Source organism: Eublepharis macularius, chromosome 6 (assembly GCF_028583425.1).
Source record: "Eublepharis macularius isolate TG4126 chromosome 6, MPM_Emac_v1.0, whole genome shotgun sequence".
NCBI classification, from domain to species: Eukaryota; Metazoa; Chordata; class Lepidosauria; order Squamata; family Eublepharidae; genus Eublepharis; species Eublepharis macularius.
This window is the reverse complement of record NC_072795.1, coordinates 82,105,481-82,124,489: the sequence shown is the minus strand read 5'-3', so window position 1 is coordinate 82,124,489 and position 19,009 is coordinate 82,105,481. Positions and strand designations below refer to the sequence as shown.

At 47.1% G+C, this 19,009-nt stretch overlaps 1 protein-coding gene across 1 annotated transcript; it reads left to right on the top strand.

Annotated features, from left to right (window-relative positions):
* The first annotated feature begins 3,106 nt into the window (after positions 1–3,106).
* LOC129332691 (uncharacterized) lies at positions 3,107–7,415 on the top strand. The gene is made up of 2 exons (XM_054983921.1): positions 3,107–3,224; positions 6,808–7,415. Exons 1-2 carry the CDS (start codon positions 3,107–3,109, stop codon positions 7,407–7,409), a joined length of 720 nt encoding a protein of 239 aa, XP_054839896.1. The 3' UTR covers positions 7,410–7,415.
* The last annotated feature ends 11,594 nt before the right edge of the window (positions 7,416–19,009 follow it).

The following is a 19,009-nucleotide window of genomic DNA, read 5'->3' as shown; positions in this document are numbered from 1 at the left end:
CTGGGGGGGATAGACATCAGTTTCAGGTCTTGAAATGTCAGAAGTGCTTCCCCCACCCAGGATGTGCCCCCAAACAGCTCCTGGGGATCCGGGGGGGGGGGCGGGGGGCTGGTAGGCTTGGCAGCCGTATAGCTATACCAGGGCTTTTAACACTAGATGTTTTGTTTACAATCCCTTTTCTGAACCTCCTTGCTTTTTCTGCAACTGCCACACACTGAGCTGACATTTTCATAGATTTATCCACAATGATCCCAAGATCTCTTTCTTAGTCAGTCACTGCAAGCTGAGACTGACTCATATATGTTGCATTTATGAGGGTTTTTTGTTACAATTTCTCTCTCTTTACACATACACTAGACTTCATTTCCCATGTTGTCACCGACCCATCCAGTCTCAAGCAATCCTTTTGGAGCTCTTCATAATCCACTCTGATTCTAGCTGCAACTTTGTCACTGCACAGTTCACCCCCAATTCCAGACAATATGTTCCAAAACTGATTGCAAGGGAAAGCCACCATTTAGTTTCCAGCATTTTTCTGCTTCCCATCATTTCTCTTTTCTGTTTTCTGTCATTTATTCAGTTTTATAGCTATTTACTTAGGAGTTTTTCTGAAGGACTTTTGCTGCTTTCACACACGCTGAATAACACTCTTTGAATCTACTTTCAATGTGTTCTAGTGATTGTTTGCATGTGGATTTTTCCATTTCACATAGTAAAATCCAGTTGCTAAGTGCACTGAAAGAAGATTGAAAGTGCATTATTCAGTGTGTGTGAAAGTAGTGCTTGCCAAAAGCTTTTCGAAAGCCAGGTATCTTTTTTCTTTCTTTCTTTAGATATTTATACTCTGCTTCTTTCCCCAGTGAAAATCCAAAGCATCTTATAACATCATTTTCCCCTCCTCCATTTTAGCCTCACAACAAAAATCCTGCAAGATGGGTTCAACTGAGAGAGAGAGTGACAGGCTTAAGGTCTCAGCAAGCTCCCACGGTAGTATAGGCACTCCATCTTTGGTCTTGTCTCTGACACTTGTTCCTGTGTTTGTATCTCTTAACATTCATAAGAACTGAAGCTTCCACAAGAGCTCCCATTCCCCCATTCTCAGCGGGATATTCTCAGTATTTAAGGAACAGGTTTCCTTCCTCATCCTGATGGCTGCTACCATACGATCTTCATTCTCTCTGACAGCAGAGGAGCTATCTTCATGGGAGCAGGATGACTCTAGCCAGTCCCTGCAAGCCTTGTCTACGTTTCTCTCTGCCTCCCACAGTTTCTCCAGGTCAATAACCTTAACCTCAAGAGCATAAACAGATTCCCTGAGTGCCAGGAGTTCACTGCTACAAGAACTTATTTCTACCCATCTGTGGGGAGTAATAAATGTGACATTCTATGCAATATACCGGAAAGCACCCCACCTCCCGCCACCCTTTACTGGCGCGCTGTCTTAATGACTGACTTTTTAAAAATGTACAGTCAACGTATTTGGAACTATGTACCTCTCAGTAATGAGAGGAACAGTATCATATCCTGGTTTCCATACCATGTTGCTTAACCTGCATTTGGGTTGCCAACAGGCAAGCCCAGAGAAAAAATGCCCCGTCTCTTTAATAGAAGCTTAATGTGTAGAAATAGGCAGTTGAAACTTACTAGGGCATGGAGGCAAATAACATAACCTGGTATATAACATCCCATTTAACCTTTTAAAAACCCTATATTTTTAAAATCTTTTGCCAGCTGACACTCAACAGCTCTTCAACCTCCATTTAATACTAAGAATTTGTGGAAAGATGAGCTATGATAAATAATGCAGGTCTGAGTGATGAAGTGCAGGAAAATTTTGTTGAAACTGTAAAATAAAAAGGCACTCCCGGAGCGCGCCTGCGCGCTTACCCGGGTGCCTCCATTTGCGCGCATGCACGGAGGGAGAGGCGACGGCTTTCCCGGGCATCCGGGTGCTTGGCTGGGGCGGGGCTTGTAGCCGTTATAGGCACACCCCGCCTTTTCCCTCCGTGCAGTGCTTGGCAAGCTCGTTGGGAGGAGGACGCACGGCCGCGACTTGCTCTTTGGGCTGCGTCGGGCCCGCTCTCCTCGGCCAGCAGCAGCTCCGCTTTGCTGCTTCGGCTTGCCTCGGCCGACGGGAGTCGGCGCGGTTTGGTCTGGGCTGGGATCTTCCTCGGGCGGCGGCCTCGTTGCTGGAGGCTTCGTCCCGGGGTTTGGCGTTCCGGGCGGGGGCTTCCCGTCAGTCGAGCCTCGCGTGGAGCCTTTTAGCGGCGGCGCGGCTTTCTGCCGGCCTGGCTGCTGGGGTTCCCGCCTCCGCGCCGCGTGTTTTCCCTGTCCTGCTGGAATAGTCGGGCCTTTTCTTTGGGGGGGGAAGGGGTGGTAGCGGGTTTCCATCCCGCTCTGGAAGGGGCATTCCTTTTTCTGGGGTGTTTGTCCCCTTTTTTCCCCCAAGCTTGGGATCGGCTCAACTGCCGGGTGGTGATAACCCCCCCCCCCGCTTTGGGACAGCTAGTTGGGTAGGGGTTAAGAGCGCAGGACTCTAAGCTTGAGTGCTGGGGTTGATTTCCCCCTCATTCACTTGAAGCTAGCGGGGTGCCTTGGGTCAGTCACAGCTCTGTCAGAGCTCTCTCAGCCCACCCACCTCACAGTGTTTACGGGTTGGTGGTGGGTTCCAGGCAGGGTTTAGGCTTCAGGGCATTTCCTGGTTCTGGTGGCTTTGACTTGGGTTCAGTGGGGGCTGCGTTTCGTCAGCAGCCCATTTGGGGACCTAGGGGCAATTGATTTGGTTGGTGTCCTTGGCCACTCCTAGACCATGCCTCCTAAAAAGGGAGTGGGTAATAGCAAGGGCAAGCAGCCCGCCAGGCGCCCTATTGCCAAGCGACCATTGCCGGTGTCTTCCTCGGATGAGGAAGATGTAGAGTCGGCTAGGCAGGAGATTTTGGCAAAATTGGCCGCTCTGGAATCCGCCAGAGGTGGCTCTTCCAGGCATGCGGTTGGGAGTAGGGCTGGCAGGGCTTCGAAGAGAGTTTCACAGGCCACTTTTCAGCGGGAGGTCCTCACCCGTCTCTCTGCTTTGGAAGGTCCAACAGGTGCCGGCGCTGGTGGCGGAATGGATCGGCAGGAGGACCTGGAGGCTGCTGGGAGTGCTGCCCAAGTGGAGGAAGAGGTTGCTGAAGTGGCAGAGATTCCTCAGATCGCGGTTGCAGTGGATCAGCCCGAGCAGGAGGGTAGGTCTCCTGCACCACTTACACCACATTCTTGGCCCTGGGGGCCAGTTGTCCCAGCTGCCAACCCGGCTAATTGGGGATCACAGTTTGCGCACGCCCCTATTGCCGGGTCGGCTGTTTGGCCTGGGCACTCTTTCCAGCCGCAGTCGGTTGGCGGGGGGCAATGGCAGTCTTGGGGTCAGCAGGTTCCCCCAGTTCAGCAGGGATTTGTGCCCTCTGGCTCTACTCCGGGCACGTCTTCTGCCTCGGCTAGTGCTGGTTTTGGTGTGCAACCCTTTGCGCAATCCCAGGGCCTCTGGCCGCCTTATCAAGTCGCCCCTTACTATCAACCTACTCCGTTGGGGGTTTTGCCCTACAGGGCTACCCCGTTTGGGGATGCGGCGCTCCCATTGGGAGATCATCTGACCCCAGGCACCAGGGACAAGATACTCCGTGGCGAGTTTGTCGATGTCTTTACCCTTCTTTTCCGGGAGCTGGAAAAGAAGGATAAGGAGGACATGGACGATCGCGACAAGGAGAGGCTTAAAAGGCGCAAGGTGGATCGTACCTGGTCCAATTGGCTGCCCGGCATGCTGATTTATGCTGGGGTTATTGCCCGGGCTCAACCCCAGCGGGCGGCTCCCTTGTTTCAATATATTGATATTGTTTACAGGGGATATACGGACTTCGTCGGTGCTGCTTGGATGCAGTACGACGAAGAGTTCCGGATGCGCGCAGCTGCCGACCCCACTTTACCTTGGGACCGGATCCATCAGCAGCTATGGTTGCAGTTGATGGCTCCAGCCAAGCCCAATCTGGGCGATAGGGCTGATAGCGGGCATTTGTTGCACAAGCTTAGCACCCCTTCTGGTACCCGCGCCTCAGCGGGGCAGTCGGTTCAGCCCCGACTGCTTTGTTGGGACTTTGCATATCAGGGTGTGTGTTCCAGGAAGGGGTGTGGGTTTAAGCACGAGTGCCCAAGGTGCAGGGGTTCCCACCCCTTTTCTGCCTGCCCTCGCCCCAAGCCTCGGGGCGGAGGTAAGCGCCCTGGGGGCGGGACAAGTCAGCCAGCTGTTGACAAGGGGTCCTACCCCCATAAATCTGAAGGCACTGGCTAGGGTCTTGCGGGGATACCCCGACCGTGCCTCCGCCCAGTACCTGTTAGATGGTTTTACGCACGGTTTTCGTATTCCCTTCCAGGGCCCTCGGGCCCCCTTCATGTCGTCAAATTTGCGTTCAGTGAACGGCTTGGAGGAAGTTGTTCGACTTAAAATTTCCAAGGAATGTGCTGACAGGCGGGTTTTAGGCCCCTTTGCAGCTCCCCCGGTACCTAACTTGAGGGTGTCCCCTCTTGGGGTTGTGCCTAAGAAGGCACCTGGTGAGTATCGATTGATACATCACCTGTCCTTTCCCAGGGGGGACTCCGTTAACGATGCCATTCCAGAGCATCTGTGTACTGTTCGGTACACGTCTTTTGACGAGGCTGTTAGGATGGTGAAGCGCAATGGGCTGGGTGCGGAGATGGCTAAATGTGACATTAAGTCTGCATTTCGCCTTCTTCCTGTTCACCCGGGGGACTTCGAGCTGTTAGGTTTTTCTTTCGATGGCCAATTTTATATGGATAGGGCGCTCCCTATGGGGTGTTCTGTTTCCTGCGCGGCCTTCGAGAAATTTAGCTCATTCTTGGAATGGGCCTTGGGTCAGAGGCAGCAATGCCATGACTCCGCCCACTACCTTGATGATTTTATTTTTTGTGGCCCCCAGGGAACGGGCCAATGCGCCCGGTTGCTGGCGGGCTTCATGGCCTTGGCGGATGAGCTTGGAGTCCCCCTGGCCCATGAAAAGACGGAGGGTCCAGCCCAGGTCCTTACGTACCTGGGGATCGAGATTGATACTGTCTCGCAGACTTTGCGTCTGCCATTTGTCAAGGTGGCTGATTTGCGGATGCGCCTTGCGGCGCTTCTGGGCAAACGGAAGGCTTCCCTCCGCGAGCTGCAGCAGGTTGTAGGTCACCTGAACTTCGCATGTAAGGCGGGTGGCGCCAGGACGGGCCTTTCTGAGGCGCCTGTGCGACGCCATGTCGGGGCTACGTCTGCCCCACCATAGGGTTCGGCTGTCGCTGGGGGTCAGGGAAGACCTTAAGGTTTGGGAGGACTTTCTCTCGTCCTTTAATGGAGTTCTGATGTGGCGGGAAGAGCTGTTGTTAGAGGCAGAATTACGGGTGGCATCGGATGCCGCCGGGGCTACAGGCTTCGGTGTCTTTTTCCGTGGTCACTGGTGCGCTGAATCCTGGCCGGCAGCTTGGCACAATCAGGGCATCACCAAGGATTTAACGTTTTTGGAATTTTTTCCAATCTTGGTGGCACTCTGGTTGTGGGGGGATGAACTGGCAAACCGTGTTGTCCACTTTTGGTGTGATAACATGGCTGTGGTTCATGTTATCAATTCCCTCTCGGCCAGGTCGCCTAGGGTCATGCGACTGGTCAGGCCATTCACGCTCCGTTGCCTTCAGCTCAACATCCTGTTTAGGGCACGACATGTTCCCGGTATTGATAATGGCGTGGCGGACGCTCTGTCTCGCCAGCAGATGGAGCGGTTTCGTCAGCTGGCCCCCGAGGCCGATCCCATGCCATCCCTGATGCCTCTGGAACTGTGGAGTCTTGGAGGGACGAAGTGCACAGAGCCATCCGTTTAGCCATCGCCCCTAGCACAAGAAGGTCGTATGATCGCGCTGTGCGGCAGTTTGGGGGTTTCCGACTGGAGGCTGGTTTGGAGCAGATTTGGCCCATTCCAGCTGAGCATCTTATGCAGTTTTGCATCAATAGGAAGTTGAGCGGCCTTTCTGTGAAGTCCATTAGAGGGCTTCTGGCTGCCCTGGCCTTTGATAGCAAGGCGCGGGGATTTCAGGAGGTGACTGGGGACTTTAGGTTGCGCAAGATGCTGGAGGGTTGGTCTCGGGAGGTAGGTTCCCAGCCTGACGCCAGGCAGCCTATTTCTCCTTCCATCCTTAAGGGGTTAGGTGACACCTGGCAGTCGGTATGCTCTTCTGACTATGAAGCGGCGCTTTTCCATGCTGCTGCGCTCACGGCCTTCTTTGGGGCCCTCAGAATTGGGGAGTTGGTGGCCAAGTCCCGTACGGACTCATCACAGCGTGCGCTGTTGGTGGGAGATGTGCAGTTTGCAGGGGATGCAGTTTCACTTCGGCTCAGACGGTCCAAAACCGACCAACATTGCAAGGGGTCTGTGGTTCGGCTTGGATCCTGTGTTGACGCTGAGTTATGCCCTGTACGAGGGTTGCGCTTGTATCTGGAGAAGCGCGGGTCTGACGATGGTCTCTTATTTCGCCATCTGGATGCGTCCCCATTGACTCGGTACCAATTCTGGGCGGTTACCGAAAAGGCCTTGGGTAAGCTTGGTCTTGTGGGTTTCAAGTTCTGTACCCATTCGTTTCGGATAGGGGCGGCCTCTACAGCTGCTGCGATGGGCTACCCAGAAGCAGCCATTCGCAGAGTTGGGCGGTGGCGGTCGGCAGCGTACCGGGGGTATGTCCGTCCTCTGCCGGCCCCGTTATGATTTGTGGCTGATTGTGTTTTTTCTTCTTCAGGTGCTGTGGTTCGCTTTGGGAGGTGTCGGATCCTCATCTGCGGGCACAGCATGATCTTCTGGGCCGCCCATCAGGCTAAGAGGACGCATTTGGGGTCCCAGCTTGGCCTCAGTCGATGGGCGCAAATTGAGTGGCAGGGCCGTCGGGGCCTGCGGTGGCCGGGCCTGTTGCCTCTCTTGTTTGGGGGACGGTGTGCACCTCCCCCGCATTTCTTAGTGATACATTTAGGTGGGAATGATTTAGGTTGGGTCAAAGGTAAGGCCCTTACGCTGCAGGCACAGGCCGATTTAGAGTTTATTGGGCAGCGTTGGCCCGGGGTCCTGATAATGTGGTCAGCCATCCTCCCACGTCGTGTGTGGAGGGAGGCTTTGGATCACGAAGGGGTCGAACGGGCTAGGCGGAAGGCCAATAAGGCTATGTTTAAGGCTTTGGGTGCAGGGCTGGGGGTCTATTTGCCCCATCCCCAGATTAGGGACACGTATGCTGACCTTTACCGGGGAGATGGTGTCCATCTGTCCTTTAAGGGCAATGAGATCTTTTTGAATGACTTGCGGCAAGGGTTGTGGTTAGCCCTGCAGGAGATGTGGGGCGTTAGGGCCTAAGCAGAGGCTTGGCCCTAACGGTGGCAGGTTAGTCGGGGTAGGCAGAGCGGGCTGGTGAGCACCCGGTGGCACATCCCCATTGGTGGGGAATGGGGGTCTGTCTCGGATCGGCTGGCGGGCTTTACGGCTGCCAGCTGAGAGGGCAGACTGCCCTGGGACCCCCTGGAAAAGGCCTTCCCTCGGGCTTTACGGCTGGGGTGTATGGCGCTTTGAAGGGGGGAACCATTCGCCTGGCCGGCTGGGTTACAGCCATGCATTGCAGGGCTCGCGCCTAGGGCAGGGGGTTGCTCGCCCATGCAGTATCAGGAGCTGGTCAGTGTGACCTTCTCGCTCGAACTGTACCGCTAGTTACACCCTTGCCGTTACTAGTTCCTAGTTTAAATTAGATTTGTTTGGTCAATAAATGGCCCTGTTTCACCCAAGCCTTGTGTCCGTCTCTTCTTTCCGAATATGGGGGCAAAGGTTATGGCCATTTTTATTCCTTTTTTTTCTTATTTTTTTGTTTTGAATTCACTTGTATTAGTTTTTCCCCCTTTGTTTGTTATGTTTTGTTAATGTATGTGTATGGGCTTTTGCTGTGCAGCTGGGTAATAAAATTTCTTCAGCCTTCCTAGCAGTCCTTTTTAGATCAAGATTTCAGTGTACCTGATTAGCTGCTATAGCTGATCCAGGAAGACACAACATAGTTGCTGCCTTATACAGAATCATACTATCGGTTCCTCAAGGTGTACTCAAACCGGCAGTAACTCTCCAGGGTCTCAGGCATAGGTCTTTCCCATCACCCACTGCATGGTCATTTTAACTGGAGGTAGTAAAAAAGAGCAAGAGTCCAGTATCTGAAGAATATATGTATCTGAAGAAGTGAGCTGTGACTCACAAAAGCTTATACCCTGCCACAATTTTTGTTAGTCTTACAGGCACTACTAGACGCTTGCCCTTTTCTACTGCTACAGACTAGACAGAGGCACAAATCAAAATATGAATCAAATTTCATGATGAATTGGGCCGATTCATGTCTTGTGAAACGTGTTTCGTGGGGCCACATTTTTCATGAAATCCACGACTTTTGGAGCTGATTCATTCAATTCAGAATGCTTCGTGATGCTAGACAGGCTGGCACCGATCCATTTATTCCCTAGGCAACATAGGCCTGGAATGTCTGCAGACCTTTTGTTGCTGTGGAAAACCCAATCTTAGCCCACATAACCTTGATAGGCAGCTCTCCCTGCCAACCTGAGAGGTGAGCAATGCGGGTCAGTGCAAGTTTACCTGGGAACTGTAGTCGCAGACTCCTTCCCCTCTCTGTTTCCCTTCTCCATTTTTAAGAATGGGATGCTGGAGCAGCAGTGGCGGGGGCAGCCTCAGCAGCTCCTTCTGCCACTGCTCGCTGCTTGCCAGCTTCAGGAACCCTTCTCTGACTCTCTACCTCCCATCCTCCTGCTGCTTTGACATGCCTTCCCCATCACCACTACTCCCCAAGCAGATCTGCTTCGCTCAGCTTTTCCTTTGAGAACTTGGAGGCGGGGGGAGGGCATATCAGAGCAGCAAGAGTATGGGAGTATGGGAAGGAAAAGTCAGCAAAGAGAACCTGAAGAGAGGAAAACCCAAGCAGATCTGCTCCACTTGGCTTTTCTTCCAGCATTAGCAGAAAGCAGGAGGCCAGGAGGATGGGAGGGAAAAATCAGCAAAGACAGCCTGAAGAGAGCTTCTTGGAGGGTGGCTGGAGGAGAGCCTGTTTAAGTCTCCCTGTGAGTGAAGGGGGCCATTGTAGGCACCCAGGATATGACGAATCATGAACCTAATGAATCGTTTCATGAAATGGGACAATTTTGTGAAAGTTTGTGTTTCATGGAATGCGATGAACCACGAAACTCAGAGTTTGTTTTCCCCCCGTTTCATTCCCATCTCTACTACAGACAGACTAACACGGCTACCCATCTTTAACTGGAGGTGCCAGGGATTAAACCCAAGCCCTTCTGTGGGCCAAGCAAATGCTCTGCCACTGATCCATAATAACCCCTCCTGTATAAGCACCTCAGCACTCAATGTTGTTTTACTGTGCTATGCCCTCTTTTTAGCTTAAACTGTGCTAACATAAAACTAAATAGAAAATAACAGTTTCTTTTCTTTTGCACAGCTGCATAACTCATATGCCAGTTACCCTTTTTCAGATGCATTGTGATTAATGCTGTGGCACTTCATTAGTAGGGCTCTTTTTTTGTTCATCCCAGCAGTTAAATGAGGACTTGAATCAATGTCCCTGATCCAGTGCCTCATGTAGTCTAATGGGCTGATGCATATGTAAAACCGTACATGCAGTTTTGAACATTCACTCCACTAAACTTCCCCGGAACTGTCCCCTGAGAGGTGACTTGTAAACTCTTTGTGGGAAAACTACCACTAGACCATGTGAGCCTTCCAACCTGCAAAAGATCCTTGGATCAAGCTGTGTGCTTTAGAGTTTGTGCAGGATGAAAAAGGTGCATTGAATTGTGCTTGATATAAAGCTTAGTCAGCAGTCTAACACATCAGAAGTGGAGGGGCAGGGATTTCTTGATTCTGGTGGTCAATGAATTGCCCTCCTAATATGGGGAGTCAAAGATACTGCTGATGAATAGGGCTCATAGTATTCTCTTCTCTCCTCCCTCTCTCCAAGTGTGATTTGAAACATTATTGTAGCAACGATTAGTTTCCAGGAAAATGTAATTGCTTCTAGATTCTACTCCTTGTTTTCAAGAGCACTTTAACCTTTAACATTTTCAGTACAAAGGAAGCTTTGCCATGCAGGGAATCTAACAAGACCATCATTTATAGCTGGCAGAGTTCATTAGTCAGTTGTAACAGTTTAATTATTAGCATTTTAATATATGGGTGTTTAGCCAGACAGAACAACAGTCTTTTAGGTATGGCAAGAAATTTCTCAAACAAAAGAAAGTTGGGAGATGCTGCGTTTTATATTGGAGACTAGAACTCAGACAATTAAAATACAGGAAACACTTTATTTTCACTTCTACTTTTATCATATAGCAAGTGAACAATTTATCCATTTGGTCCTTTCCTTTCAATACATTTTGATACACAGAGAACCAATTTTCTTTGACTGGAATAAAAACCAGTCTGTGCAATAAAAATGGCTGAGGAGAACTTTTTAGAGGCCTGCTCTGATGTTTTTTCTTCTTCACCTTTCTGCCACAGGATATGAACAAATGGATCATTCAGTCATTGAGATGGGCAAACTCTCTTCCTCCAGTCTTGGAATGAGATTGTTCTTTCCAAGGGTTTTCAGATAATTGTAAGGAAAAGTCAGACTTCTCTTGAGGCCTCTTTGAAATCTTGGAAGGACCTGGCCCATTCCAAACCTTCCTTTCCAGCCCTCCCCTATACTTAATCTTCCTTGCTGCCAGTTCCTCCCAAGCCCTGCCTACTTCCCTTTGTCTAAAACATCCAGCAGCAGGTATTTATTAAGCCCCCAAAGTTTGCCAATAGGCCTTCCAGGATTTTCCACCTAATGAAGGCTTGAGAGTAGTCCTCCCTTTTACATATATCTGTTATTGCTGTGAGAAGGTAAACGTAACAGATAGGAGAGCAGACAAAGAAAGCCCAGCTCATTTATGAGCTTTGCCAAACTTCAAAGGACTCACTGTTTCTAGTATTCAAACATGATAACATCACTTTTTCAGTATTTTACAGAGTGACGAATGCTGTTGGTCTCCCATCCTCTAGATCCCAGTTATACAGCCATGTGCTCATAAAGCTCCTGCAGATGGTTTAAGTATCTTGGGTGACCTGGAAGCACTGAAGTCTTTGACATACAGGCATCTAAATTAGATTGGTTTTGGTGGTCCCTCTCAGTCTATGGGCTCATCAAGGAATCAATAGTGCCTTTCAAGTGAAATCAATTCCCTTGTTCCACCACAGGATAATGGAAGTGGAGGGGGGAATTATTTTGTGTGTTGTATGAATACATTTAGGAGTTGATTTTTTTGGTATTAAATTTGTTCTTCTGCCAAAATACATATGAGCAGATGGCCAGTAAACAGCAAATAAACCAAATCTCACATCACATCAAATAAAACCTGAACTTGATAAAAGACCCTTGTTTTTTCATCATAATATTTTCTCTAATATAATATTGATTGACCATATTCTCCCTATTCCCTGCCCCCCCCCAAATTCCAGAAGAATTCATTTTTCTTATTATTCAAATTAGTTAGTTTTTAGCAGTTTCAAGGATGTCTAATTGATAGTCACATTTTAATATTAAGGAGATCTTTACTTTTCATGTTCTATGCCATTACTGTTTTTTTAAAAAAGGTGTAAAGGCTATGTCTGAGAATTTGTGCCTTTTTTCAATCAGTAAAACATATTCATATCAAAGGATATTAAAGTACACATTAAATATCAAATGGTATCCATATTCCATTTTATTGTTATATTATTATTATTCATTATACGAATTTCATATATACATAAACCCTTCCATTTTTGAAAAAGAACAAAAAGAACCAGCAGTGCCTTTTAAATACCTTTCCAAACAGTGCTCCTTTATATCTATTGATTTCAATGAATGTTTTCATTGACCAGGGTGATCTTGCTGCTAGAGATGGGCATGAAATGGGGAAAAGATGAAATGAGCGTTTCGTGTTTCATCACATTCCACGAATCACGAATCATGAGCTTTCATGAAATTGTCCCATTTCGTGAAATGATTTGCTAGTTTCGTGATTCATCAGAACCCAGGGCACTTCAAGGGCCCCCTTTATACCCAGAGATTCCAAACTCGTAGGGAAACTTCAGCAGGGTCTCCTCCATCCACCCTCACCCAACAAGCCAGCAAGAACAAATGCTCTAAATAAGAATATAAGCAAAGAAAATTAAAGGGAAAAAGGTAGACCTCAGTCAAACTAGGCTCCAGAGCCAGGCAATGCCCTGAGACTGGGGTTGGGTGGGGTGGAGGAAAGAAGGCACCCTCACCCAACGACCTTCCCAGCAAGGTCAAGAGCTGAAAATAAGAAAGAGGCTTTCCAGTCTCTTTTAAATCAGCTGCAAATCCAGCCAAAAGCTCCCAATTCCACTCTCTCACTCCAAATCCCAGCAACAGGTCCTCCCTCTCCTTCAATCTACTGGAACTTAAAAGCATGAAGCAAAGAGCTGTTCCTTATATAAGAAATGCTCAAATACAGCAGAACAGGAGGTCTCTGGTTGGCAGACAGACCTGCCTAACAGGGTTTGGAGGAATGAGATTGATGTTCCCATGGCTACAGAAGGCCCATCTCCTCAGCTGCCCAGGGGATTAACTCCCCTGCTCCTTGCTGTATAGGGCAGAATGGAAGCTTTGCAGTGATCATCTGTTTGTTTAGAATGGGGCCTCATGAACAGCTTGTTCGCAAACAGCAGATTGCGCTGTTTGTGGTTTTTTTCAGTTCGTATTGCTGTTTGTGCCCATCTCTATTTGTGATGCCAGACAGGCTGGCGTTGATCCATTGATTCCCTAGGCAACATAGGCCCGGAATGTCTGCAGACCTTTTGTTGCTATTGGTAACCCCAATCTTACCCCCCTTGCTGTTCGTCAAGCCAGACAATCTGGCACCTGCAATCAACTTCCTTGGCAACCGGAGGCAGGGACTGCCTGTCTGAACTCCTGCTGTTGCCCTGGAAACCTCAATCTAAGTCCAATTTAGCTTGATAGGCAGGTCTTCCTTTGTGGAGCTCCAAATTTGTTACAAGGAAACAAAGAGCAGTGGGGAGGGGGGCTCCCAGCTCTGGTTTTGCAGACCGTGAGGGAGGGACAGTTGCTGTTGGCATTTTGAGAGAGAGACAGGGAGAGTGCATTGGAGCTTGAATTTTCTTTGTAGCATAAGCTTTCGAGAATCAAGTTCTCTTTGTCAGATGCATAGTACAGAAACTGGTCAAATATAGAAGAGGAGGGGAGGAGAGAGAAGATGCCGTTAGGGGGGGAGATGCTAGTAAATGTAAACATCTCCTTTTGGTGTCCTTTTGGGGTCAGTTGGCTTGGGTGAGGCTTCAAAGGAGTTTGCCCTGTTAGTTTGCAGCAGTAAAACAGCTAGACCATCCAATTCCTATGTAGTATAAGCCTTTGATAACCACAGCTCTCCCCACCAGATGCATCTGACTGTGGTCCCCGAAAGCCCACACCAGGCGTCACTGGGCTCCCCCAGACCCCGCCTCTGTAAAGGAAATCTGTTACCTGTGATAATGTGATAACCATTCATAGTCCCTATTCAGTCCCAGCTTGACAGAGTCAAATGAATTCCAATTCAGCAGCCTCCCGTTGGATTTTGTTTTTGAAAGGCTTCTGTTGAACTACAGCGACCTTTAAGTCTTTGATGGAATGTCCTGGTAGATTGAAGTGTTCTCCCACTGGTTTTTGGACGTTGCCATTTCTAATGTCAGATTTGTGTCCATTTATTCTTTTGCGTAGAGGTTGGCTGGTTTGTCCAATGTACAGAGCAGAAGGACATTGTTGGCACATGAGGGCATATATCAGATTGGAGACTCACACTTAAGAGATTTACATCAAGCATTTTTTACTACAGTACCCACCAAATGAAGTGAAGAAACAAATCAACAGGGCCAGACTAGTACCCAGAAACAGTCTGCTCCAGGACAAACCTAAAGGAACTAACAACAGAACACCACTGGTTGTCACCTATAGCTCCCAGCTCAAACCCATCCAACATATCATCAGTGAGCTACAACCCATCCTGGAAAATGATACCTCTCTCTCAGAAGCCCTGGGTGGAAGACCTTTCCTTGCCTACAGACAGCCCCCCAACCTTAAACGACTTCTCACTCACAGCCATGAATCAGCCAGCAGAGTCACCAGCACAGGTACCAGGCCCTGCAACAGACCCAGATGCCAGCTCTGCCCCTATATCTACCCAGGGAATACAATTACAGGACCCAATGGCATCAACTACACTGTCTCTGGCTCTTACAGCTGTTCATCCTCCAATCTGAGGACTCTTTTTGATTTTGCTACTACAGACTAACACGGCTAACTCCTCTGGATCTATGAATTTTCTTTGTGTGTGGTGGTATAGGGATCTACCTCTTCAAGTTCCAGGGCTGCTGCCAGTCTCTGGGCCAAGCTATTGTTTATTATTGGTACCTTTCCTGCTGCCTGCTCTGGTAGGGTTTCTGGGAGTGGTGTGGTAGGGATCTTGATGGCTGGAGGAGAGCCTGCTGGCCCCCACGAACAATGAACAATGAACATGTTCGTGAACAGGTCATGTTCGTCAATGTTCATTGTTCGTTGTTTGTGGATGGCAATGAACAACGAACACCATGTTTGTTTGGCTGTTGTGGGTTTTCCGGGCTGTATTGCCGTGGTCTTGGCATTGTAGTTCCTGACGTTTCGCCAGCAGCTGTGGCTGGCATCTTCAGAGGTGTAGCACCAAAAGACAGAGATCTCTCAGTGTCACTGAGAGATCTCTGTCTGAGAGATCTCTGTCTTTTGGTGCTACACCTCTGAAGATGCCAGCCACAGCTGCTGGAGAAACGTCAGGAACTACAATGCCAAGACCACAGCAATACAGCCCGGAAAACCCACAACAGCCATCATTCTCCAGCCGTGAAAGCCTTCGACAATACACCATGTTTGTTTGTTTTTTCTGTTCGTGCCCATGTCTAATCATGAATCATTCATGAATTGAATGAATTGGCCCCAAAAGTCATGAATTTCATGAAAACTGCACCCCACGAAACGTGTTTCATGAAACACGAGTTGGCCCGATTCATTATGAAATTTGATTCGTATTTCGATTCATGCCCATGTCTAATTGCTGCTCCCTCTGGAGCTGCACTCCAATTCTACTACCAGGGAGCATCCCTTAAGATCCCTTGACTACTGCACTTTAATTCACAAAACACTGAACTTAGCATGCTCTCGAAGTCCAAGGGCACCATGAAGAGTACAAAAAGAAAAATCCAAAGTAAGCTTTCATGAGTTGGCTTACATCATTAGATTCATGGAATTCCTCTGGAATTATTATCATGGTCTGTCAGTTTAAAATAAGCTGTTGCCATTTTTACACTGCAGTATCAAGACAAATCAAATTGATTTTAAAGAGAAAATATATAATTTATTCTCCTGGCAAATTTGCAGAATATGGCCAAGCTGTGAAATTTTGGTTTTCTAATCGTAATAAAGTATGACGCTATCTTCTTGAACGCTTGCCACTGTGACCAGCATTTTTATTACTGCTCTTGTCATTTATTTATATTGGGGGATGTTCATTAAAAGAAATAATATATAGATCAGGGTTCAACATTTTATAGGCAGGTGGGTGTGGGAATCTTCTTCTACATATTTCCAGATGAAATACTACCTCATCCTCAGACACAGTGTTCATACTTACCAGGAATAATACTTCAGAACTGGATATACCAACTCCCTCATGTTATAAGTATCTCCCTGGTGTGAAGCTTTAAGGAATTAAATTTTATTGAGGAAATGGATTATCCCCTAGTGGAGAGCATTTTATCAGCTCTTCAGTTTTTTTAAAAAAGTATGGATGATTGGGGAGAGTGTGTATGAGAAAGATATATACACAAAGTGATTTTCATGCTCTGACACAAAAGATTATTATGATCTTATACTGGAGAATCATATCAACATCCATGGATTTTGATTTATATATATATTTCTTTACTATTCATGTGTGCATAGATGTAGATACAGTGCTATCTTAAGAACATTTCCTCAGAGTAAGCACCACTAAGTAGATCAGAGTACGACACTGAGTAATTCTATTTAAGGTTGCTCTAATAGAGTGGAGCTTACCTGATCCTGTTATGACATTGACTAGGGTGTTGTGGAAATCAAGTGAGGTAGGTGTGACTCATGAGATTGAATGAATGGGATGGGATGAGGTGGGACAAGATAGGATGGGGGGGGCATGTTACAAGTGTGCACCAGGCCCAGAGAAATGTTGTTTGGGCCTGACAATAAGCATCTGATCAGCCATATTTTCAAATGTTGTAAGCTGTTGCTGCCAAAGAGGAAGCCATACAAAGAATGTAAAACAATAGGACATCAAATGGAGAAATTGGCATCAAGTTTGCTTAGATCAAATCAATATTTATGACCTAAGATTTCTGACAACCTTCTATGATTTTTCTACAGTTCATAGGTGGTCCCAGCATTTCTCTTGAGAGCCATTTAGATCTTGATCTCATCATGCTATTATAGCTATAATACAACATTTCCCAAAACAATAAAAAAGGATTCATTATCCAGAACATCTGAAAAGATCATAAGACAATTCTTTTCTACCCAGTTCTACACCATGTCCCAAATAGAAGCATCACTCTAAAAATTCATGTACATTCACGTTAGCTGGTGATCCACCTCACATTTTTGACCAGGAATGGCACATCTGTATCCTCCACCTGTAGGCAGTTCTTTTCCTAGTACTGGCTGCACCAAGGACGGGAAACTGAAATTCCTCCCCTCCAATATGCCCTTTTTGAAGTTATATTACCTCTTTATGAGCAAGAGCTGTGACCTTCCTGAACCCATTAAAATCAATGAGACTAGTATGAAGCTTCATGTGCACCAAGTAAATCACATACCAAAATACATACATTGATTAGCAGCATAATGGCCCTTCCATGTGAGGAATCTACACAGCGAGAGAGCTGTCCCGCATTCCCACCCAATCAGCAGCTGAATGTTCTGCTCTGTGAACCTGCCACAATAGTTGATAATAATTGTGCTATTAATTGGTGCTGTCCAGAGCAGGCAGAATGTAAAAGATCCCACTGTGTCCAGTAATTAATGTTTTTCCCCCTCACTGCAAGATCATTAATAAGGGGCTCATCCAAGAAACAAGTAATTGGATGGTTCTGCTTCATTAGAGTATTTTTTAGATAGAGCATTCAGCTAGAGATGTGTAGGGAAATGCAGTGTGTTTTTTGAGACGATTATCAATTGCTAATGTGTTATGCTTGTGTAGTTTCCACATTCATGCAGATTGCAATTATTATTTTATATCACCAAGAGCATCTTTCAATTGACAGAAGGGGGGATAGATGGTTAGACTCAATATCACTGCACCCCATCTATGGCCCTATTGTCTCTGCAACAAGCTTATAGTCAGTTTGAGCTAATTAAGTTGCAATTGAGCTCTCTTTTGGTTTATGAGCTGATCAGTTTTCAAAAACTGGAAAGTGCAAAATAAGGAGTCAGCAAATAGCTCAGGAAGGCGGCCAGTAGTGACTTTCCTGGGATGTCATCTTTGTAGTCAGGCATTATTGCTATTATTTGCTCTGCATATATCCTGCTCTTTCTCCGAAATGCAGCATGTTACCAGTCTGGTAGATTTGGCTGAGATTTAATAACTTTCCCAAGGCCCATCCAGCATGTTTCACACCTGAGCAGGGACATGAATTATTTTTCCCACAGACAAACCCAACACCCCACACTGGCTCACTGTATGACTCTTATTCTCTAGCAATGTGGGAATCTGATTCATGAGAAAACTTGATATGCAAACAGACTATGGGGCAGAATGTGGTGTATTTACCCAGAAACACACACACTATTGGTTAAAAAAGAAAGTCTGTACAAAAAAGCTTTGTATGGGATTTCCAAAGTTTTTATATAATTGGCTTATCACCCATCCCAAAACATATCCAGTTCTTCACAGCTGATATTCATTGTTCTTTCATTTGGCCAGGGCTATAGCATGCAATGGAGACTCACAGATAAAAACACTTATCTTTCACTGGATTATTGCACCCATTATGTACTATTAGATTTCTCTGGATTTGTGCCTGTTGTGCATCGTTATGTTTAAATGCAGGCTGTTATTGAGAATAGTAAAGTGCTGGTTCATTGATGTCAGTTCTGACATAGACTTGAATGGATACAGGATGTTGTTCTTCAGTAAGAGTTGTAGGAAAGAAAGGACAAAAATTATGCACAACATTTTGATAGTAGAAATTGAAGTTGTATCATGAATTAAGGGAAAGGACAACATTTTCTCTCCAAGCCAGTAGACCTATGGAGTAATGTAGATGTTAAAAAAAAAAGTGGGGGGGGAGACGACTACAAAACTTACAAGCAGAAAACTAGATTTGACCCCACTATTGTTAGCAGAGCTCTCCTACAAAAATCAACAGAGGCATAACATTGCTTGCCTGTATGGTATTTCTCAACGGAGGAAATATCCTAAAATCAATCTAAAGTGAACAAATAACAACAACAAACAACAAACAAACAACAACAATAACATTTGATTTATATACCGCCCTTCAGGACGACTTAACACCCACTCAGAGCGGTTAACAAAGTATGTTATTATTATCCCCACAACAAACAACACCCTGTGAGGTGGGTGGGGCTGAGAGAGCTCCTAGAAGCTGTGACTGACCAAAGGTCACCCAGCTGGCTTCAAGTGGAGGAGTGGGGAATCAAACCCGGTTCTCCAGATTTGAGTCCCACACACTTAGCCGCTACACCAAACTAGACACTACACCAAACTAGACAGAACTAATCAAGCATCTTCTTCCCCAGGCTTGAGGGAGCAAACAAGGGGATAGGTGAACAGTAGTAACAGTGAGGAGAACCACAC

What these genes read in the sequence shown, in the direction of transcription:
- LOC129332691 (XM_054983921.1), top strand. Translation starts at nt 3,107, where the DNA reads ATGGATCGGCAGGAGGACCTGGAGGCTGCTGGGAGTGCTGCCCAAGTG. An exon ending in GGATCAGCCCGAGCAGGAGG is followed by an intron (nt 3,225 to 6,807) that starts GTAGGTCTCCTG and finishes TTTCTTCTTCAG; the next exon opens with GTGCTGTGGTTCGCTTTGGG.